The following is an 18,483-nucleotide window of genomic DNA, read 5'->3' as shown; positions in this document are numbered from 1 at the left end:
GTACATACACAAAGTTGCATCGCGAGACGACGTAGCACGTCGTAACACCGTCACCACTGCCGCTCCCACCACAATGGCCTCGGTTTCCACCGACGATGTGGACGGGCCCGGTAATCCCAAGCGGCGGAAGCTGCGCAAAGGCACTCACAGCTGCTGGGCGTGCAAGCGGCGGAAGGAGAAGTGCGTCCCATGCGCAGACGATTCAACCATCTGTCTTGGCTGTAGGAAGCGTAACACTGCTTGCATCGCCCAAGACCAGCCTGAGGAGACTACGGATCACTTCTTGCCCGCTACTATCACCACGGGCATCGCTGCTGCGAACCCAGGGACCGCGCCCGCGACAGACGTCACCGCTCCACCTCCCCTGCGTGCTCCCTTGGCCTCATATAGCCATCTGTCTTGCCGCATTCCATCCATGGCAGAAATATCAAAAACCCTCCATGATGCACTGCCCTCGCCAGAAGAATGCGACATCATATATCGAGCAAGCAGTCGACACTCAGCTATGCTCAATGGCTCTACGCTTACTATGCCCTACACTTGGCTGGATCCCAACGATCCCAATGGCCCCACATCGTCCGGCTCATTGCCGGCACCAGCTAGCGTAGATTCCCACCCAGTCCTCCTAGCCAGGCACATACTGAACATAGTCACGCTTCTTCAAGACCTGCACCCGAATATACACCATGAGCTAGCTGGCCTTCATGAGCCTCCGAGGGTAATGGCAGAGCGTCTTGCAGAGCTTGCGATTCGCCTCGTCACCTCTCAGGACCGAATGCTGGCCAGCGTAGAAGGCTTAGAATGCGTTGTAATGGAGAGCATCTACCATGGAAATTGTGGCAGTCTGCGCCTTAGTTGGATGGCTTGCCGCCGAGCAATGCTCCTCGCGCAGCTCCTTGGCCTGCATGTGCATACGCCGGCTACTCCCAAGCAGTATCCAATCCTGGACCACGCGACCCGCTGTGATCCGCAGTACATGTGGTTCCGCATCGTCCATTACGATCGCTATATGTGCCTTCTCCTTGGTCTACCTCAGGGCTCTACAGATGTCAGCATGGCTAGCGAAGCACTACTCGCCACTGATACCGCCATGGGCGGCCTCGAAAGAGTGCAATGCGTCATTGCTTCACGCATACTGCAGCGCAACGAATCCGATCCGACAAGCGTCGACTTCAGTGTAACTCAAAGCCTGGATAAAGATCTGCAGCGTGCTGCGCAGACTCTCCCCAGCAAATGGTGGCTGGTCCCGGATCTTGGAAACCCAATGCAGACCAAACAGGAAGTCTGCTGGGACGTACAGCGGCTGTATGTGCAGATTTTCCACTTCAATCTCCTCAACCAGCTTCACGTACCTTACATGTTGCTATCCTCTACTGATCGGCGGTTCGTATACTCCAAGTTCGCCTGCGTCAATTCTTCGCGGGAGATCCTTTCTCGCTTCGCTGTGTTACGCAGATCAAACCAAGTCGCCTACAACTGCCGCACAGTCGACTACTTAGCCGTCATGGCTGCAGTGACGCTGCTTCTGGCCCATCTCGACAGCTATCGCCACCCTTCGCAGGTTGACATCATGACGCACCTGTACCTAGGCGACCGGGCCATGATAGAGCAGGCACAGGAGAATTTACAGGAGGTCAGTCGGCTCAACGAAGATTCGCTCAGTCGACAAAGCGCGGAACTCCTGCGGCGACTACTCGCTATCGAAGCGGAAGCCGCTGATGGCTACGATGCCCCGGCGCATCATGTTGTGGTGCAGCAAGTTCCGCACAACACACCACTAGTGGAGAAGGCCGAAGAAGACGCTTCGCAGATGCACATTCCTTATTTTGGTTTGATCAAATTCGCGCTGGAAGGCATAGCCGCTCGGGCAACAAGCTATCCGAATCGTTCAATCGGACATAGCGACATGCAGTCGCAGGCGCCAATTTCACACTCTGCCGCGCGTCTCAACATGTCATACGCCTCCGCCAGCAGCTCTCAGCGGGGACTCGACGATTCAGGGACTACACTCGACACGCAAACTAGTGACGAGCGCGAAAGCCTAATGCTGGCAACGCCATACTACTCTACTGGAATAGTGAGTCCCGCTGTAATGGTGAGTCAACAATCAGGTCACGCAAGTGTGCATGAGGATGTGTGGAATCCAAAATTCTCAGAGGGTGGCTTCTTTGATGCTTTGTTGCCTGGTCTCACAGGAAATGGCGAATGGTCCTTGGAAGGGATTGATATGGATTACTTCGAACGGCTGATGGCTGGCTCTACGTAGAGGGAGTACCCTTAGGCGTGAATCTCTTCTAACAGCATCAAGCGATGACATATATCAATGGCAGTAGTGAGTCTGACAACGAGTATCAAGGATTCAAAAATATCACAAAACCCGCCTACGACTTCTCTATCTACCCTATATCACTCTCTCCCAGGCGCTTTAAAGTTCGTGTGTCGAGTGGCTGCTTGACGCTTCACGGCAAACTCCGCTTCCTCGAACAGCAGTCTTGCGTCTTTCACTTGTTGTTCCATGTCGGCATCCCATATCCAATGCATCTTGTCCTTGAGCGCTTCGAACATTGGTGCAGCTTCCATCGTGATCCCTGGCTCGTTGCCAGACAACAGGCGACCCACCTCCGAACTCGTCACGACGACCTTCTGGCTGCGGAATCGGCGCGTCGTATCGCAAGCCTGCAGCACCGCACGTACTGTCTCTTGCTTTGTGAATGGCGATTCACTCTGCCGGGCTGGGTCGAAGCAATGTCCCAACAAACGGTGCATCACCAACGCATCTTCAATAGCTTGACCGGCTCCGGCACCCAGGAAGGGCGCCGTGGCGTGTGCAGCATCGCCCATGATGTATACACGGCCTTTGTGGAAAGTAGGCGCCAGCGGCATTTCCCAGATCGACCAGCCGAGAGTGCTGCCATCATTTGGCACCAGGGCAACCTGCTTCTTCACGAAGTCTGCGTAATCCGCGAAGCGACCGTTGAGGTCATCAGTGTCCACCGGTACATTCCACTTGTCCTGCTTCACCGGGCTGTTGTGGAAAGTGGTCACCCCGATATAGTAGAGCGTATTATTCGCCAGAGGGAAGCCATATACCACGCCGTCCTTGCCGCAGGTTATGCTGAATTTTTGTGTCACGTCCTCCAGGGCTTCCTTCGCTACGGCGATCGGCACTGTGCAGCGATAGATGATGCCGCCTGTGAAGAAGGCATCGGAAGCAGGATTGTCGGTGCCGAGTACGTGCTTGCGAACCACGGAGTGAATTCCATCGGCCCCAATCACCACGTCTGCTTCTGCTTGGGTTCCATCTTTGAAATGAAGCTGGACAGGACCTTCATCACCGCTCTCCTGAATGCCTACGAGGCGCTTCCCCACATGCGTCCGTTCTGGCTCAGCTAGCTTGATGAGCTCATTAAGGAAGTGTGCGCGATGAATGGTCGATCCCCTCACACTGTGCCTGTACTCGAGTACCTTTTCACCGACATCCGGTTCTTGTCCTTTGGTGACAGCCATCCACAGATACTGGCCGTTTTCATCCGGAGGGCCCTCGTTGTAAGCTGCTCGTCGCTCAAAGCCATGCAAGATGCGTGGATCGATCATCTCCATTGCCCGTTGCGCATTCGGGCCCTGGATTGCTCCCGCACCGAGTTCTGACCATGTTTCGGCGGATTCGTAGAGCTGCGGGTTGAGATGAGGGTACTTTTGGAGTCCTATGAGGAGCGCAAAGCCTGCGAAGCCACCACCGACAATTGCAACGTTCAGAGGCTCCGTGGTAAGATCCAGCTTGTCAAGCTTCCGCTGCACGGTTTCTGCCATTGCGGTTGGGATAAATGAGATGTGATGTTTGAATTGAGGGAACTAGTTTGTGAATGATGGCACTGTATGCGGACGCTAGATCAAATCCCGTCAGTCATTGCGCGTGGCTGTCGATTGAGTTTTGCTGGCTAAGCACTGCTTGGATCGCGTAGCGTACAACGAGTAGTCGCGATTTACCGACCGTCTTACGCTTGATATCGCCACGTTGTGCTCCAAGAGTCTCCGCCATAGCTTTCGGTAGGAATGTCGGAGGCCGCTCGGCAGCCGTACCGGTATATTCAGCGCGACCGGAGTCGAGCACCATAAACGACCCGGAAGACACCTCTAACTAAAAGCCACAATGTATGCCCCAATGCTATGTTTGGCTAAAGGCTACATCGACCTACACTCCGCACCTTCGACGCCGACCATGCCTCCACTGTCATTCAAGCGACTATACTCGTACTTCCTCACCGCCATCACGATGGCGATGGGAACGGCGCTACTCTACTCCGGCGTAGTGGGCACATTTATCGATACACTGGGCTGTAGTCCACCACCTGTCCTACGTCTCCACATACAAGCCTGCTAACCACCGTATGTAGGGGCCAAAGGCTTCGGCATGCCAACAGCAACAGAGGAAACAGCCGTGCTTTTTGCGTCCGCAACGGGTCGGAATCTTGGCGCTGGGTTTTTCGTTTGGACACAGATTCTACGGGGTGATAAGAGGATGCTGGGGATGTTCATGATATGCTGGGCGTGGGCGGGAGTAGCGGATTGCATGATCCTTTGGCGACATCCCGATGGGCAAAATGTGACCAAGCACATGGTGAACACCGTGCTGGCGCCTACATTCGGTATTCTTTTGATCAGATCATAGACAATGGTATTTGTACGACGTGCCTGCAATCTGCTTAGATCTTGGCGACTTTGTAAGGCTGAAGCTAGCAGCGACATCGCTTTGACAATCATATTGGATGCTGCTAGAAACACCCGAGCCGCCATCGCCGCCGCCGGAATTTCAGAGTAAACAACTGAAGCTATATGTTAGGAGTGTGAGCCCAAGCTGCCTTGTTTGGGGTATTGGTGTAGGCACCGAAGGCGCCCCCTCTGGTACCCACAATCCACGTAACATGCTTAGTAGCAAAGGAGAATATATCTCTCTAAATACCTACACGTAGGTTGTCACTTGCGCATGGACAGAAGATACTATCTTCACACCTCCCTTTACACGCTGCACAAAGCAGATAAAAAATAAAAATAAAAAAGTAAAAGAATGTACTAGGGGTATTAACGTATCTTTTTGTGCCCACGGCTAGGTATGTAACGGTGTATGTGCGGAACTATGTAGTATTTCACAATTATATATAGTTAAGAGTGATCATAATTGGTTTTTGTCCGCCAAGTCGCTTAGTATAGTGCACCCTACATAATCCCAATGGCCGACTACGCCGCTCCCCCATCAATGCCCATGACTTTACCATTGATCCACTCGGCTTCGTCCGAGGCCAAGAAGCAAACCACACGCGCGATATCCACAGGCAGCCCACAGCGGTTAAGAGGCGAGACGCTTGCCACGATCTGTTCGGCCGATTAGCATGTCTGCTTTCTTGTGAGAAACTCCGGGCTCGACCCTACCTTCAGTATCTGCTCCTCACTAAGATCCTGCGAGTTGGGAATATAGTCCTTGGCTGTCTCAAACAGCATATCGGTAAGAATGCCACCGGGCGCCACAGCATTGATGGTTATTCTCTTTGCGCCGCAGTCTTTAGCCAGACACCTGACGAAGGCATTGATGGCTGCTTTGGAGGCCGAGTAAAGCGAGTGTTTTGGGACGGTGAAGGAATCGGCTGTGTTGGAGCTCATGAGAATGATGCGGCCTCCAGCTCCAAGGTGCTTGTATGCTTCGCGAGCGACGAAGAATTGGCCGCGGGTATTGGTGGAAAATACGCGGTCGAACTCGGCCTGAATACAGCTGTCAGCGGGTGTGGCCATGGCAATGATGCAGAGCCGGAAAATAGGGACATGAATACCTCGTCAACGTCTTCCAGGTGCCCGAAGGACACAACGCCAGCATTCGAGCACACAATGTCCAGACGCCCAAAAGCAGATTTCGCTTCGTCGAGAAGACGGACAATTTCCGGTACCTTGCTTACATCAGCTTGTATGGCGACGGCGTCGGAACCCAGATTTTTGATGTCTTGGACCACTTTTGCGGCTGACGCAGCGGACTTTGCGTAGTTGACAATGATCTTGGCGCCGCAGGTAGCGAGCTGGAGAGCCATTGCGGCGCCGATGCCGCGGCCAGAGCCGGTGACAAGGGCTACTTTGCCATCGAGACGGTAGGGCAGGTGAGGACTGTGAGCGCCGTTGGTGCCGTTGGTAGCCATGTCGTAGGAGAGAAGAAACTCGGTGGATGAGTGCTGGAAGTAGGAATGTAGAGGGTTTCCCGATAGATGCTACAGGTATGAGAGACAAGTACGAGATTAGACGCACTCTTTGACTTTTGTGTAGGTATCGTGAGAGTGGCTCCATCGGTACCGGGTGTTGGCAAGATCAGGTCGGGACGCGAGTGGATGGGCCCGAGAGCCGACGAAGAACAATTGTAATCCGTCGGGTGGATGGCCAGGTCGTGAGAGGGTCTCGTTACAACGTCACTGTATCGGCAAGATCTTTTCAAGATGGTTTCTGACGGTTGAAAGAGCAGCATTCCCTCGACTAACTAGCACTTGCATATTTGTACTACCTCATTTTAGGACTGCCGAGTTCTTCTGAGGCTTATGATGACTATCTGGCGGTATACCGTTTCCCCAAGCTGGGCAGGCCATGGTCACTAATACACAATATCCAATTCTACAAGCCACCAATACCGATCACCGCACCAGCCAGTGGGAACAGAGACCGTAAAAGATGTAGTCTGCTCCAATGTACCACCAGTTCCCGTGCGTCACTGAAGCTACCCCCCACGGCCTCCGATTCTGCATGCAGCCCAAACAGCGTATTATTCGTGCTCGTCATGAAGACCCATGTAAATGGCACCATAGTCACCGTGACGAGCGCGGCCAGCACATATCTTCGCCATTGCCTGTTGGCAGACTTGTGCTTCTGCGCCACGATCCCATATAAGAGACATGTCGTTATAGACATTGCGGGCAAACCCAGATGACCGTAGTGATAGGTCCGCGCCCAGCTGCTGTAAAGCTGTGCAGGGGTCCCAAGCGTGTCGAGATATACCGGTATTGCGATGGCCGAAAGGCTGAGCATGGTACCTAGGAGCTGGTTTGAGTAGATGTCACAAGACGTGCGGCTGTGCTTGCTTGTTGGAGAGACGAACCCGATAGAAATGTGCCAAGTACTATGGCGAACTTGGAAAGCGTCGATTGGTGATGTGCCATGATGCGGGGCGTCGACAGAGTTGTTGCTGTGACGAGGAGCACACTGGGACTTGGGGCGTTTGCGGATGTGGAGCTAGAGTTGCATGAGGATTGTTGGTTCTATAGTATACTTGCTGCCCGATACTGTCGAAATCACTGCTCGGCTTCAGTGACCTAGATGCCGACGTTACCAGGACGGTCGAGATCGGATCATTACGTTATATGGAGCCAAGCCATGGTCGGGGTATTCCCAGCCCTCTACTTAGCATACGCGTGGGTACCGACGCTTACTCATTCGCGAAATTGCAAGATATGATGCCTTGGTCGAAGGGCATTTGGATTCTCGTTTGTTACTGTACAGTGTGGGGCAGAAGTTACATTTGATATCTGACGACAAGATGCCATGCTACGCTGTACTCGGCGCCACAGGCCGCACCGGCCAGGCGCTTCTTTCTGCCCTCCTCTCACGCCCACAGGCTCAGATCCACGCTTTCTGCCGTAATAAGCGAAAGCTGGCGGACGCCTTCCCCGATCTTGACAACTTGAAGCAGATGGCAGTGTTCGAAGGCAACGTCACGGACACGGATCTTATGGCCAAGTGTGTGCAAGGTTGTCAGGCCATATTCCTGGTTATCTCAACGAATGACAACGTCCCCGGCTGCAGAATGAGCCAGGACACGGTTCTCGCCGTGCTTGCGGCCCTGGAGGGGCAAAAGAAACAGGGTTCAGGGGTGCCACCCAGACTAGTGCTCCTTTCATCCTGCACGGTTGACGAACACCTCTCACGCCATACGCCCTGGCTCCTTCGGCAGATTCTCCTTTTGTCGGCGTCTCAGGTCTACCATGACCTGATGGAAGCGGAAAAATTGTTGCGCGCGCAAGAGAGCTGGCTTACGACCATCTACATGAAGCCTGGGGCGTTGGCGCTCGACAAGGCGCGAGGCTATGCCTTGAGCTTTACGGACGAGGACAGTCCAGTCACGTACGAGGATCTGGCAGGTGCCATGATTGAGGCGGCCGAGGACCAGGGCGGAGTCTACGATGGCAGGAACGTGAGTGTGGTCAACACGAATGGAAAGCCGGTGTTCCCAAAGGGCACGCCGTTGTGCATTGTGGTTGGATTGATGAGGCACTTCTTCCCTGTTCTGCATCCATACCTCCCTACAGGACTTGGGCCGTGAGATGGCTCTAGGCAGTGCATCGTACTGTTTTCTAGTTTAGCTCTTCACATATGTATCCTACCTCAAGGGTAACTTTTGTGAGACAAGGGTTTGGAGCAGGGATTTTAGCCACATAAGTAGTCGATCAAACGAGCAGTAATAATACAAAGCGTTCAGGCGACTGCCTGCAATCTTTTCCAGAATTTAATTCGCTTAGCGTATCCACTGTATATATTACGTACAGACTTAATCTATTCTCGTGTAGGAAACAAATTTCTACCCGTACTTCCTATACTTACAGCCTCTGGCTCAGATCAGCTTGGCTTTACTTGGTAGCTTAACAAAACTTACCCTTGAGAGATAGTAGTATCCGGCTCATCGCCTCGTCGCAAGAATGATCTTGGCGGGCCATCGGCCACGCGCAGACGTACCTGGCGCAAGCATCGAGTCCAACTCGTCGAACAAGCGCGCCATGGCTGGCGACTGATCTGAAATGAAGGGGAAGGAGAGGGCATGCTCTCTGACGCCCGCCCGATCCATTTCGAACTCCCAGCCCGCTTCTTCCTCGAACACGTCGACATCGTCGGGCCCTGTGTGGTTCGGTTCAGTATTGAGGTGCGTCTTTGATGCAGGCAGCATGCCCGTCAGCCCACCACGGTGCATGTTGAGGTGCACTCGCTGGGCGCCTGGCTGGAAGAGGGACGTGTCAAGCGGGGCGGTGTTGTATGTGCCCTCGGTCCTTGCCATGACGGCGATCGTCTTCGCTTGCTCCCCTGCGCCTGCCTTGTCGAGCAGCTCCTGCCCCCCCTGCTCGCTGATTCGCTCCCATAGCGCCTGCAGCGCCTCATCGTCGAAGCGAGCCGGCCCGAAGGCGGCTGCGGCGAAAGTGCCGCCAGGCCGCAGCTGCCGTGCAATAGCCGCCATGGCGGGCGCTTGATCAGGGAAGTGCATTACGTTGGCGGCAAAGACCAGGTCGACGCTGGCGTCGTCAACACTGCCTGCATCCTCGACCCTGGCCTGGCGGTACGAGTAACCGTCCTGCCCTAGCCGTCGCTTCGCAAGCTCGACATTGGATGCGCTGATGTCCGAGACGATGACGTGAGCGAAGCGCGCTTTCAGCTTGGCTGCGTACAGCCCGTCCCCTGCACCAACGTCGTGGGCTGTTGTGAAACCACCCCCGTGCTGCTCGTGATACTTGAAGATGCGATCGGTGAGAGATTTGGGCGGCTGCGGCCGGCCTTTGTTGTAGTTGTTCCAGAAGCTCTTATCTTTGTTGAAGATGTTGGTCGTGCTGTTGTTGCCGTTGTCGTTAACAAGTGCGGGCGACATGGTGGTAGAGGTGGTGCAACGAGCACGCGAGGATACTGTCCGCACAGCAAGGCAATCTACGAGTATAGGCAGAGAAGCTTGGCCACGAGACACTAGTCACGTACGAGTGCACACGAGGGATGCCAGGGACGAACAACTCCCATGCTCGTAGCAACCCGGACATGAACTATCGCCAGACCAAGTGCAAGGGGACTAACGAAATATACCGACCTCGCAACATTATTGGGTAGCGACGCACAGCGGCCTGTGCTAATTATCCACCACCGTACCTCGCGCGACCGAGCCGTACTTGACAAGCACACCGGTACGACGTTACTCCCCCGCATGTAATGCACGCCGAGCCTGCTGGCTACGCACTACCAACAGTCTAGTATACGAACCTAGATGCTAGGTATAGCTGTAGTTGTAGTTCGGACTAAAAATATACTACCCTCGGGGCGTTATCGGATAGCGACGCATAGCGCAAGCGGGCGGCCTAAATTAATTATCCACCAGATGTCGATCCCCCGCATCTTACATACGCCGAGCCTGCTAGCTACCCACTACTGGTAGTCTGCGAACCTAGATGCGACGTATGGTGCGAGAGTTTCTGCACGAGCGGATAATGCGCGCCCGTCTTCGTAGCAGCCTGAGGGTTTTTGCGTCGTGACAATGTTCAGTGTCGTGACAATGTCCAGTCTGTCGCAACAATCGCCATGAACCACGAGGGCGCAACTTTTGTCCACCATCTGGCTCGCCAGGTTTGTCCAAAGCTGTCAGGCCTAGGCCTGAGCCTGCTACCGCTCTGACCAACCAACTGACCGTTTGTCACAGGCCCAGTTGCTGTCCTGTCTGCACTGGCTCAGCACCTTCCAAGTGCTGGCCTGTATACCTCTTACACAGTCTGTCCCCATCCAAGATGTGGCCGACCTGGCTGGCGTCCCCTTGTCGCACCTCCTACGCATCGTGCGCGCGACCGCAACAGTAGGATTCCTCCATGAGCCGGAGCCAGAATTCGTAGCACATACAGCACTATCGAGCCAATTTGTCACAAAGCCGTCGCTCATCGATGCCGTTCTCTTCATCTGTCATACCGCCATGCCTACTGGCCTCCAGATGGCTGAGGCGACTCGGCTGCAGGTGCAGTCGCCAGACAGCTCGCCATGCGCTTATGCGTTGGCCTCTCGCGCTGTCAAGGGCCGTAGTTCTGAGAATGGCCAACAACCAAACTTGCATCGCCAGCTCATGGCGTATCAGCGCTTGTCTAATCGTGCTCTGGACGATTGCGTCACTCAGCTACTTTCAAACTTGGACTGGTCTCACTTGGATGGCGCCACGGTTGTCCAGGTAGGTTATGCCTTCTGTGCGGCTTTCGCTCACGACTGATCACTCCTCGTGCAGGTTGGCCCTCCCTCGACTGCCGCTGCACGAGCCTTGTCCGGGGCGAATGCAAACATTCACTTCATAGTGCAGATGTACGACCGCCCAAAAGGGGCAATCGAGACAGCCAGCTCCAAGTTTGGGAACATCATGGTCCAGCAGAGGATGAGGGGAGCACCGCAGCTCGTCCAAGACGCGTCCGTCTATATAATACACTCCCCGCATCTGTCCGTGCACCATACCACCAATGATCTCCGCACCCAATTCATTGTCGAGATCAAAGCCCATCTCCGCTTGCTCCAGGGTAAACCAAACGCTCAGTTAATTCTTGTCGCTCAAGTGATACCTGAACCAGGGACCGCTGATGCCGAAGTCGAGGCGGCCTCACGCTTCTACGATTTGAGTTTGCTGCAGATGGCCAATGACCAAGCTTTGGGATTTGAGCAGTTGGTGGACATGGTCAACGACATCCGTGACAATACTGGAAGACTCATCGTCACCAATAAGTTGTGCTCAAGAGACCATTCAGTGGCGGCATTGCAGGTGAAGGTTGTGTCGTTTCTGGATGATCAAGGTAGTTAATGGTCAGACTAGCTGGCCGTAGAACTGTTCCGCCCTATAGAACGTCTGGCATATGTAGTACTATCATAATAAAACGTTCTCTGGAGCAGATTAGTTCTCGCACTTCATTTGGCTTTCAGAGCGTGTAAATGGTCAGATTCCTTGCTGTAGCAACCTTGTAACATGGTGCGCATTCCGCTCGTGAGCCGTCGGCACACAGCTAGACCTCGGTACCCGGATATGACACTCTTGTACATGAATATTCTCAGAATTACTACTTGCAGCATAAATATCTTTAGGTGAGAAGACAGCCTATGCAAAGCCCAAGTCGTCGATACGCTCTTCGCCACCATGACAGCACCCACCTTCCTCCAGACAATCACGTTGCAGACTTTCCTTGAGGCCTGGAAGACCTGGGACTACAAGCGATATCTCGCCATCCTGAGCGACGATGTTACTCAGGTCATGCTACCGACTTCAATGGGTGTTCCCGCCCGTGGCCGAGCCGAAGTCGAGCATGTCCTCCCCATCCTCATGAGTGCAGTAACCAATTACAAGGTCCGATAGCTCCTGCAACCCTATCCGGTATACCTTTTTACTGATGATATGAAATTGTGTCGACCGTAGCTCACGATCCACAATGTCCTGCATGATGCGGAGAAGAATCAGGCGGCGATTTACAGCACGGCCAAGGGCGATGCGCCGTTTGGGGAGTGGGATGTGGAGTCTGTCATCTTCTTGACCTTTTCGGCGGCAGGCGATAGGGTGGCTAAGATTGAGGAGATGATGGACTCGGCGAAGATGCAGGAGCTCATGCCCAAGGTCAGCAAATACATACAAGCACAGTCATCGGCGGGAGTGAGTGGACACGGCATTGAGCCAGGCACGGAGTGATTGGTTTAGTTTATGACTATCTGGACGGATATACTAAAACTTATGGATTTATCGTTTGCGGGACAAAAGTCATAACAAAAAGGTGTTCCCCCTAGTCAACAGTTCGGAAACGTACGACGCATGACTACTGAAATCAAGACACCTGTTACATCATATCTCCATTTATGTGTACGTGTGACCGGTTATCAGCCTGAGGGAGCTGCACTTGTCGCCTGAACAGCGACGGACGCCAGCTCACGTTGCGTGGAGGACACATGCCGGGGAGCCGGGTCATTATCATTAGATCTGCGCAGGGCATAAGAGTGCGGCAATCATCACCTTCTGTAGTTCTCTGTAGTCGCTCAAAGTCCGCCTTCAAGTACCGCATAACTTAAGTCTGAACATGTCTCCCCCTACGTATGAAGGTGAGTTTCACGGATAGGATGGGGTAGCTCCCGGAGTCACTGCAGCTGATAGCAGGCGCAGAGATTCTGAACTGCCAAACGGTGCTCTTTGAATGGGCAGAAAGCTACGACTCGAAAGACTGGAAGAGGTTGAGGGCATGCCTTGCCCCGACATTGGCGGTAAATCACATACCCAGCCAGAAAGCAACGGAATGAAGACTGACCACCGCGCGCACCAGGTCGACTACAGCGCCTTCATCGACAAGAAATGGGACGCGCTTCCAGCTGATGAGTTTGTGGGAATGGTCTCGAGTACCCACTTCCTCGGCAATCCATTGATCCGGACTCAGCATTTGATTGGGTTGGGGACTTGGGATAAGACTTCTGCCGACACGATAGTTGCTCATTTGCAGCTCAGAGTCGCGCATCAAAAGTACACGGACGAGACGCTCGGAGACGTGCGACTCACGGCCAACGATCACGGGACTGGTGTGCTGACGCTCAAGTGCATTCAAGGAGAATGGAGGTTTGCCGGTCTCATACCAAGGAGTCGCTGGAGCGCAGGTGATGTGGCAAAGGTTTTCGGGCCGTAAGGCTGTGTGGCGAGATGTGATAGTTAGTCTACACCATCTCACCATCTCCATACTAAACAGACTACCTTGCAATGCACGGATGTCCCCTACGCGTATCAAACTAATTCCCAATCACCTGAGTTGGTCGTCTCAATGTCATTGACAAGCCGCAGTTTGAGTCTCTGCACTTTCAGAAACTTGGCGTGCATCATGCCGGGGTATTGTAGCTGACCGACCCGAGCGTCTTAAGGTGTTCCGCGAAAGTAGCGCATCGGATAGTACTTCTGCACATTAGACGGAACGTGCTATTGGCTTTCTTCCTATATGAGCAAGGACTCGGGGTCTCCCAAGCGCCGGGGATATTCTCGGTCCAGTTTTTGTTGTGTTGGTTCACGGCGTATAATTTGCTACGCTCTGCAGTTCTATCCACAGCCAAATAATTGCAACTATGGGTTCCATCACCAACGACAATGTCACCTCCGCCGACGCTCACAACCCGATAATCAGTCTCAATGACAAACACCTCGATGCTGGCATTGCCCGCATCGGTCCAAATCCGCCTGGATGTATCGAAATTCTCAACAAGCTGCTTCAAAAGAACCATGATGACTTTGGCATGTTCTGGCGGCCAGTTGCCGGTCATAATCACACCGTACACTCCATGTTGAGCGTCTTCGCCATGGGAGGCGGGCCAGAGCAACTGCAACGTGCGTATGATGACGACGATTTACACCAAGAGCCCATGCCTCCGCTCGACAAATCAATTGTGGCTGAGCTCAATACACCGGCTGGCTTCCTTGCACACATGCGTCAACTCGATCAGTACGCGAACTACTTGAAGTTTTTCGAGGCGGAGATACAACACAAGGGCTGGAAGGACGTCGTTTATGAATACTGCTTCAGCAAGACCGAGATTGGACAGGCTATGTTGGCACAGTTGTTCGACGGAGCGTACCATCCAATTATTCATCTGGGCTTCGGCATCGAGTTTGAGCAGCCAGGTATTGTTGCCGAAGGCTTAGCCCACGCAGCAACCCACGATCCGGCGAACATCGAGCACTTTTTCGTCAAGAGTGAGGAGCTTGCAAGGAGCGGTGACGTACCGTCTAAGCCGCTCGCGGAACTCTACGACTTGACACGAAACAACCCCACAATCAAATCGGCTGCTCTTATGCAACAAGGCCCTGTCCGAGTACGTGACGGTGTCATGGCGAACGCCATGGACGAGATGATACGCGTTGCGGCACACTACCAGCCTTCCGCTTCAGACATCCAGCTGAATGTCTTGGAAATGCTCAGCGGTGCCGCCTATGGCGCTGGCGCTGCCCAGCGGAAAGGCAAAGCATCAAAGATCGACTTCTTCTCCATGCACAACGTCACTAGTTCTGTGTTCGTAGCGTTGTTAGTAGATCAGCCCTGGATTGACCATGAGAACAAGCTTCGATTGATCGAGTGGAAGGGCCGTATGGACCTTGTTTGGTACGCATCCGGCTCGGCACCAGCCTTAGATGCCGGCTTCATCTCCCAGTACGAGCCTACGCTAAGCAAGGGCATGGACTGGAGTTCGCTGTACGCCGCCGTCAACGACTCCCATGACGATGGCCATGTGGCAAAGTTTGTGCGTGCTCTGAAGGCGGGCGAGGAGCTGGAGCAAAGGACTACCGGCGCTGAGAGCCGACTGCTTCTGGTCAGGGGTGACATGTGGTTGAGGCTTGCTCAGATGGCGTACGATACAACACACGGCTTGCCTGATATGCAGAAGTGGATCATGGGCGCTGGGTATGATCCGTTGTGGGCCAAGGTCCCCGATGTTGCGTAGTCACGAGCGGGCATTTGGGACCAAGGTAGCTCCTTTCGACAACCTAGGTAGAGTATTCACTAGATTAGTAGCACACTACCAAGGCTTAGCACTCAATGCAACACCTTCTACCGAGAAAATGAATAAAGGTTTTACTTTTCAATCTTTCGTTCTTTAATCACGAACTTTTTCAAAAATGCTTAGTATCAATAGAGACAGACGGTCTCACATTAGCTTTCAAGCAAACGGCGACATAGCACTACACTAGTTTCTCCACATCCGCAAGGAATCAAGTCTAGCATAGTCTTGCCTCCTTATCTAGAACTCCTTGTTCGCCTCTACAACCTTTCCATCATCGATAAACTCCTCGATCCAGCCAATAGTCATCCTAGCACACACTTTAGCATCAGCACCGGTCACCGCCGCGGCCGGCTCTACTCACATGCTCTTCTTCGTATCAGCAAACTTCTCGTGATCACCCACCAAATGTTCCTTGTACCACGGGTCCTGCTTCATCCGCACATAGTCGTCAACCGACTTGAAGACGACCTGGCTAAAGCAGTCGAAGTCGGCAAGGTGTACCATCTGCGGGTCGAAAAGCTGGGACATTAGCGCCCGTGTTGCGCTCTGGTTATGGATCTGTGCACGGGTTGGTTGGTCATGGGTGGGGATGTCTGTGGGCAGTGGCTGCTGACCTGAGTCCACCGTCTGATGCCGTATTTCACCATCAAGTCCTTGGTTAATGGAGCAGAGACATTGATCATGTGGTCACGGTAATCTTCTTCGTTCATGCCTGGCTTGCGGTAGCCGCATATGGTCAGGCAGAGATAGCGCGATTGCTGAGGCTCAGAGGGTAACCCGGACATGACGCCAAAGATTATCTCGACGGCCTGTGGAGGGGGATCAGTAATCAAGTCGAATCAAAACTTGGCCAGGTATTAGCCTGTAGGGTTGACGTGCTTGATAGCTGTGGCGACGGCGCCGGCGCCCGGCTGCGGCAGCCGGCTCGGTATATTGTTCTGGTAACGCCGTCAACGCATCACCGGCGCGGGAAAGGTCTCTGTGCTGGCTGGCCAGTCACTTGGAATTACCCGGTGGCGAGAGATGCTGATCAGGCTCACAGTTGGTTGGTTGGTTGAATGATTGCTTTTATTTTCGTCCACTATGAAATGAGGTTAGGCCTCAGTCACGCCTCCCTTGGGGTAGAATGGGACCTGTCTACGCTACGGACTTGTTAACGCTCCTCCGTATGTGACATTTACAGCATGCCCCGGCCGTAGGTCTGTCCTGCTTATAGCCCCCTCCTGCCGGGGAGACTAGGCTGATTTCTAGTGTGTTCGCCCTCTTTTTTTGCCCGTGGGCTATTGTACATAAAATATGAACTTCTTCTGTAAAAGGAGAGTATCGGGGCTACTAATCCCGTGAGAAAAAGAAAAATGTAAAAGAAAATGAATTCGGTATATTCTTGTTAGTGTGTTGCGTGAGGGGTGGGTGAATTGGAGGGTGTGTATAGGTGGGTATGAGGTTCCTTTTTAGGATATTTCGGCGGCTTGACTAGGGGCCCGCGGCTTCAGCTGCGTAACTCATCCTAGAAAGTACCAAGAAAATTCATGACTTTATTGGCTGGTATACTCAAATGGGTCGTGGCAACCTTGAATTAGCATCATTTCAAACTGCTGGGGTGCCCTCCAGGCCTGCACCGGTAGCAGGATGCCGCCGGATTGTGGAGAGACGATATGGGCCTTTGCCCCGCTAGGGCGCAGCCTGATCAGATTCACAGTTAACCACTGCATGGCGCATTCTAGAAGTGGAACGGTTGAGTCTATTTCTCAAGTACAATGTCTGCCTTATACAACGCCATAAACCGGGCTTCCATAGTTGGGCGCTCACAGGAAGTAATGGAATAGCATCTTCCCTTCATCAGCTTGTGATGGAATCAGGCGGCTGTGCCCAAAACAAACCATCGCTTCACTCCACCGCGTCTCTCGAAAGCAACTCGCCTGTCCTCAGCCAGCTTGCGCAGAGCTTCCTCAGCAAAAGGTTCTAGTGCCAGCGTTCGAACCTCATTATCGACATCTGCGCCGTGCATTGCGGTGACCAGCTGCTGGACGGTGACGCTGCCCTTGCTGCGCCCTTCTGCAAGTCCGGCCGTCGATCTGAAATGTCCCAATGTCTGCAATATCTGCTTCTCCCGTCGGTCTTTTTGCCGGAGCTCAAGAGAGATTTTTGCATGTAAATCCTCAATCGTTACGCCGTGAGCCGGATACCCTTTGGTGCAGTTGAGTGAGCGCATCTTTTTGAGGCTCTGGATAAATGTCCCGAGATGCTCTACAGCCGCGGTGCCAAGCCCAAGGATGTTATCACCTGTGAATCTAGAAGCTAGAATAAGCATATTGATCATAGAGACCTAGAGCAGTATGAGAGATGCAGGAACCGTGGTAGCAGTCTGTTCCGATGGCATGCTGCGGCCTAGCAGTAGATGCATTCTTCAACAGCATCAATCTCATCAAATCGTGTACTTACAGCGCTTGTTCTTCCTCCAATACGAAGCACATGTGATCGTCGGAATGACCCGGCGTGTGTACTGCACGGATCGTTGCACCCTCTACCTCAAACAATTGACCGTCATATATGGGTTGTTGCGTTTTTCCAGGCAAATTCTTGTAGATAGAGCTCTTCAACTCCGGGTATAGACGAAGCAGGTCTGGTACACCGCCAGTATGGTCGCCATGCCAGTGAGTTAGTAGCACGCCTATGAGTTTGATGCCTAAAGAGTTAAGAGTGGATGCGATAAGATTAGCCCAGTCCGGAATTCCCTGGCCGGTATCGATGATGAGACGCTCCTTGCCCGTGCCGATGATGAACGTGTTTGTTCCTTGCAGTGTAAACTGGAGAAAAGTTAGATGGTCACTCGCACAAGAACGATGATTGGGTGATGAACCTTGCCGGGATTCTGGCCAAGTATACGAAGTACTCTCGGAGTCAGTTGTTCGACGTCCTCTAGCTTGGGAAGACCTCTTTGTTGGCCGTGTAAGTAATCTTCGAAAGCGCAGATGTTGAGTGCTTTGTTGATTTGTCGGTATCCTCCTTCTCCAGGCGCCATTTTGAATGTGTTGCTGTGATGTCCGTGACTACAGACGCTGGAACTAAATAACGGGGATTTATCATTGGCATAGGCAACATGCAGATATTGCCCGCGCAGAAACGTCGGACTACGATTGGTCTGCATTCGGCCATCTCGGTACCCAGATGGTAAATACTGAG

The 18,483-nt window shown here is 53.2% G+C and overlaps 13 protein-coding genes across 13 annotated transcripts; 7 read left to right on the top strand and 6 right to left on the bottom strand.

Moving 5' to 3' along the window:
* Positions 1-118: 118 nt before the first annotated feature.
* COCSADRAFT_68309 (uncharacterized protein) lies at positions 119-1,870 on the top strand (the record flags this gene model as incomplete). Its single annotated transcript, XM_007698505.1, has 1 exon — positions 119-1,870. A coding segment is annotated over one exon (1,752 nt), but the record flags the coding sequence as incomplete, so codon positions are not given.
* Positions 1,871-1,977: 107 nt separating this feature from the next.
* On the bottom strand, positions 1,978-3,810 carry COCSADRAFT_168156 (uncharacterized protein; the record flags this gene model as incomplete). The annotated part of the gene is made up of 2 exons (XM_007698504.1): positions 1,978-2,003; positions 2,457-3,810. The coding sequence occupies 2 exons, from the start codon at positions 3,808-3,810 to the stop codon at positions 1,978-1,980; spliced, it is 1,380 nt and encodes a 459-aa protein (XP_007696694.1).
* A 311-nt stretch (positions 3,811-4,121) lies between these two features.
* COCSADRAFT_33821 (uncharacterized protein) lies at positions 4,122-4,843 on the top strand. Its single transcript, XM_007698277.1, has 2 exons — positions 4,122-4,337; positions 4,395-4,843. The coding sequence occupies exons 1-2, from the start codon at positions 4,151-4,153 to the stop codon at positions 4,667-4,669; spliced, it is 462 nt and encodes a 153-aa protein (XP_007696467.1). The 5' UTR covers positions 4,122-4,150; the 3' UTR covers positions 4,670-4,843.
* A 230-nt stretch (positions 4,844-5,073) lies between these two features.
* COCSADRAFT_33820 (uncharacterized protein) lies at positions 5,074-6,282 on the bottom strand. The gene is made up of 3 exons (XM_007698276.1): positions 5,823-6,282; positions 5,428-5,754; positions 5,074-5,370 (listed from the first exon to the last, which is right to left on the bottom strand). Exons 1-3 carry the CDS (start codon positions 6,177-6,179, stop codon positions 5,236-5,238), a joined length of 819 nt encoding a protein of 272 aa, XP_007696466.1. The 5' UTR covers positions 6,180-6,282; the 3' UTR covers positions 5,074-5,235.
* Positions 6,283-6,373: 91 nt separating this feature from the next.
* On the bottom strand, positions 6,374-7,268 carry COCSADRAFT_33819 (uncharacterized protein). Its single transcript, XM_007698275.1, has 2 exons — positions 7,124-7,268; positions 6,374-7,058 (listed from the first exon to the last, which is right to left on the bottom strand). Exons 1-2 carry the CDS (start codon positions 7,182-7,184, stop codon positions 6,643-6,645), a joined length of 477 nt encoding a protein of 158 aa, XP_007696465.1. The 5' UTR covers positions 7,185-7,268; the 3' UTR covers positions 6,374-6,642.
* Positions 7,269-7,561: 293 nt separating this feature from the next.
* Positions 7,562-8,344, top strand: COCSADRAFT_81643 (uncharacterized protein; the record flags this gene model as incomplete). Its single annotated transcript, XM_007698503.1, has 1 exon — positions 7,562-8,344. The coding sequence occupies one exon, from the start codon at positions 7,562-7,564 to the stop codon at positions 8,342-8,344; it is 783 nt and encodes a 260-aa protein (XP_007696693.1).
* A 168-nt stretch (positions 8,345-8,512) lies between these two features.
* Positions 8,513-10,023, bottom strand: COCSADRAFT_282588 (uncharacterized protein). The gene is made up of 2 exons (XM_007698502.1): positions 8,675-10,023; positions 8,513-8,627 (listed from the first exon to the last, which is right to left on the bottom strand). The coding sequence occupies exon 1, from the start codon at positions 9,650-9,652 to the stop codon at positions 8,699-8,701; it is 954 nt and encodes a 317-aa protein (XP_007696692.1). The 5' UTR covers positions 9,653-10,023; the 3' UTR covers positions 8,513-8,627; positions 8,675-8,698.
* Positions 10,024-10,197: 174 nt separating this feature from the next.
* Positions 10,198-11,727, top strand: COCSADRAFT_135325 (uncharacterized protein). Its single transcript, XM_007698501.1, has 3 exons — positions 10,198-10,392; positions 10,466-10,978; positions 11,033-11,727. The coding sequence occupies exons 1-3, from the start codon at positions 10,348-10,350 to the stop codon at positions 11,591-11,593; spliced, it is 1,119 nt and encodes a 372-aa protein (XP_007696691.1). The 5' UTR covers positions 10,198-10,347; the 3' UTR covers positions 11,594-11,727.
* Positions 11,728-11,877: 150 nt separating this feature from the next.
* Positions 11,878-12,623, top strand: COCSADRAFT_33815 (uncharacterized protein). The gene is made up of 2 exons (XM_007698274.1): positions 11,878-12,130; positions 12,200-12,623. Exons 1-2 carry the CDS (start codon positions 11,924-11,926, stop codon positions 12,464-12,466), a joined length of 474 nt encoding a protein of 157 aa, XP_007696464.1. The 5' UTR covers positions 11,878-11,923; the 3' UTR covers positions 12,467-12,623.
* A 225-nt stretch (positions 12,624-12,848) lies between these two features.
* On the top strand, positions 12,849-13,551 carry COCSADRAFT_178687 (uncharacterized protein; the record flags this gene model as incomplete). The annotated part of the gene is made up of 3 exons (XM_007698500.1): positions 12,849-12,870; positions 12,932-13,029; positions 13,089-13,551. The coding sequence occupies 3 exons, from the start codon at positions 12,849-12,851 to the stop codon at positions 13,440-13,442; spliced, it is 474 nt and encodes a 157-aa protein (XP_007696690.1). The 3' UTR covers positions 13,443-13,551.
* A 198-nt stretch (positions 13,552-13,749) lies between these two features.
* COCSADRAFT_33813 (uncharacterized protein) lies at positions 13,750-15,369 on the top strand. Its single transcript, XM_007698273.1, has one exon. The coding sequence runs from the start codon at positions 13,870-13,872 to the stop codon at positions 15,238-15,240; it is 1,371 nt and encodes a 456-aa protein (XP_007696463.1). The 5' UTR covers positions 13,750-13,869; the 3' UTR covers positions 15,241-15,369.
* A 50-nt stretch (positions 15,370-15,419) lies between these two features.
* COCSADRAFT_33812 (uncharacterized protein) lies at positions 15,420-16,119 on the bottom strand. The gene is made up of 3 exons (XM_007698272.1): positions 15,915-16,119; positions 15,662-15,858; positions 15,420-15,607 (listed from the first exon to the last, which is right to left on the bottom strand). Exons 1-3 carry the CDS (start codon positions 16,083-16,085, stop codon positions 15,538-15,540), a joined length of 438 nt encoding a protein of 145 aa, XP_007696462.1. The 5' UTR covers positions 16,086-16,119; the 3' UTR covers positions 15,420-15,537.
* Positions 16,120-17,022: 903 nt separating this feature from the next.
* On the bottom strand, positions 17,023-18,338 carry COCSADRAFT_110091 (uncharacterized protein). Its single transcript, XM_007698499.1, has 3 exons — positions 18,161-18,338; positions 17,743-18,107; positions 17,023-17,591 (listed from the first exon to the last, which is right to left on the bottom strand). Exons 1-3 carry the CDS (start codon positions 18,320-18,322, stop codon positions 17,156-17,158), a joined length of 963 nt encoding a protein of 320 aa, XP_007696689.1. The 5' UTR covers positions 18,323-18,338; the 3' UTR covers positions 17,023-17,155.
* Between the last annotated feature and the right edge of the window lie 145 nt (positions 18,339-18,483).

The sequence above is a fragment of the Bipolaris sorokiniana genome, assembly GCF_000338995.1.
Source record: "Bipolaris sorokiniana ND90Pr unplaced genomic scaffold COCSAscaffold_3, whole genome shotgun sequence".
Lineage (NCBI taxonomy): Eukaryota > Fungi > Ascomycota > Dothideomycetes > Pleosporales > Pleosporaceae > Bipolaris > Bipolaris sorokiniana.
This window is presented reverse-complemented; position numbering and strand designations above follow the sequence as displayed.

Excerpts from the sequence above, each read along its gene's own strand:
- COCSADRAFT_33821 (XM_007698277.1), top strand. The coding sequence starts at position 4,151 with ATGTATGCCCCAATGCTATGTTTGGCTAAAGGCTACATCGACCTACAC. Across the intron at positions 4,338-4,394 it reads ATTTATCGATACACTGGGCT|GGGCCAAAGGCTTCGGCATG; the intron begins GTAGTCCACCAC and ends CACCGTATGTAG.
- COCSADRAFT_33820 (XM_007698276.1), bottom strand. The coding sequence starts at position 6,179 with ATGGCTACCAACGGCACCAACGGCGCTCACAGTCCTCACCTGCCCTAC. Across the intron at positions 5,755-5,822 it reads ACCTGGAAGACGTTGACGAG|GCCGAGTTCGACCGCGTATT; the intron begins GTATTCATGTCC and ends AGCTGTATTCAG. Across the intron at positions 5,371-5,427 it reads GTGAGGAGCAGATACTGAAG|ATCGTGGCAAGCGTCTCGCC; the intron begins GTAGGGTCGAGC and ends TCGGCCGAACAG.
- COCSADRAFT_33819 (XM_007698275.1), bottom strand. The coding sequence starts at position 7,184 with ATGGCACATCACCAATCGACGCTTTCCAAGTTCGCCATAGTACTTGGC. Across the intron at positions 7,059-7,123 it reads ACTTGGCACATTTCTATCGG|GTACCATGCTCAGCCTTTCG; the intron begins GTTCGTCTCTCC and ends ACCAGCTCCTAG.
- COCSADRAFT_282588 (XM_007698502.1), bottom strand. The coding sequence starts at position 9,652 with ATGTCGCCCGCACTTGTTAACGACAACGGCAACAACAGCACGACCAAC.
- COCSADRAFT_135325 (XM_007698501.1), top strand. The coding sequence starts at position 10,348 with ATGAACCACGAGGGCGCAACTTTTGTCCACCATCTGGCTCGCCAG. Across the intron at positions 10,393-10,465 it reads TCCACCATCTGGCTCGCCAG|GCCCAGTTGCTGTCCTGTCT; the intron begins GTTTGTCCAAAG and ends CGTTTGTCACAG. Across the intron at positions 10,979-11,032 it reads ATGGCGCCACGGTTGTCCAG|GTTGGCCCTCCCTCGACTGC; the intron begins GTAGGTTATGCC and ends CTCCTCGTGCAG.
- COCSADRAFT_33815 (XM_007698274.1), top strand. The coding sequence starts at position 11,924 with ATGACAGCACCCACCTTCCTCCAGACAATCACGTTGCAGACTTTCCTT. Across the intron at positions 12,131-12,199 it reads GTGCAGTAACCAATTACAAG|CTCACGATCCACAATGTCCT; the intron begins GTCCGATAGCTC and ends TGTCGACCGTAG.
- COCSADRAFT_33813 (XM_007698273.1), top strand. The coding sequence starts at position 13,870 with ATGGGTTCCATCACCAACGACAATGTCACCTCCGCCGACGCTCACAAC.
- COCSADRAFT_33812 (XM_007698272.1), bottom strand. The coding sequence starts at position 16,085 with ATGTCCGGGTTACCCTCTGAGCCTCAGCAATCGCGCTATCTCTGCCTG. Across the intron at positions 15,859-15,914 it reads GCATCAGACGGTGGACTCAG|ATCCATAACCAGAGCGCAAC; the intron begins GTCAGCAGCCAC and ends ACCCGTGCACAG. Across the intron at positions 15,608-15,661 it reads GCTGATACGAAGAAGAGCAT|GATGACTATTGGCTGGATCG; the intron begins GTGAGTAGAGCC and ends AGTGTGTGCTAG.
- COCSADRAFT_110091 (XM_007698499.1), bottom strand. The coding sequence starts at position 18,322 with ATGGCGCCTGGAGAAGGAGGATACCGACAAATCAACAAAGCACTCAAC. Across the intron at positions 18,108-18,160 it reads TTGGCCAGAATCCCGGCAAG|TTTACACTGCAAGGAACAAA; the intron begins GTTCATCACCCA and ends ACTTTTCTCCAG. Across the intron at positions 17,592-17,742 it reads TTGGAGGAAGAACAAGCGCT|ATTCACAGGTGATAACATCC; the intron begins GTAAGTACACGA and ends TCTAGCTTCTAG.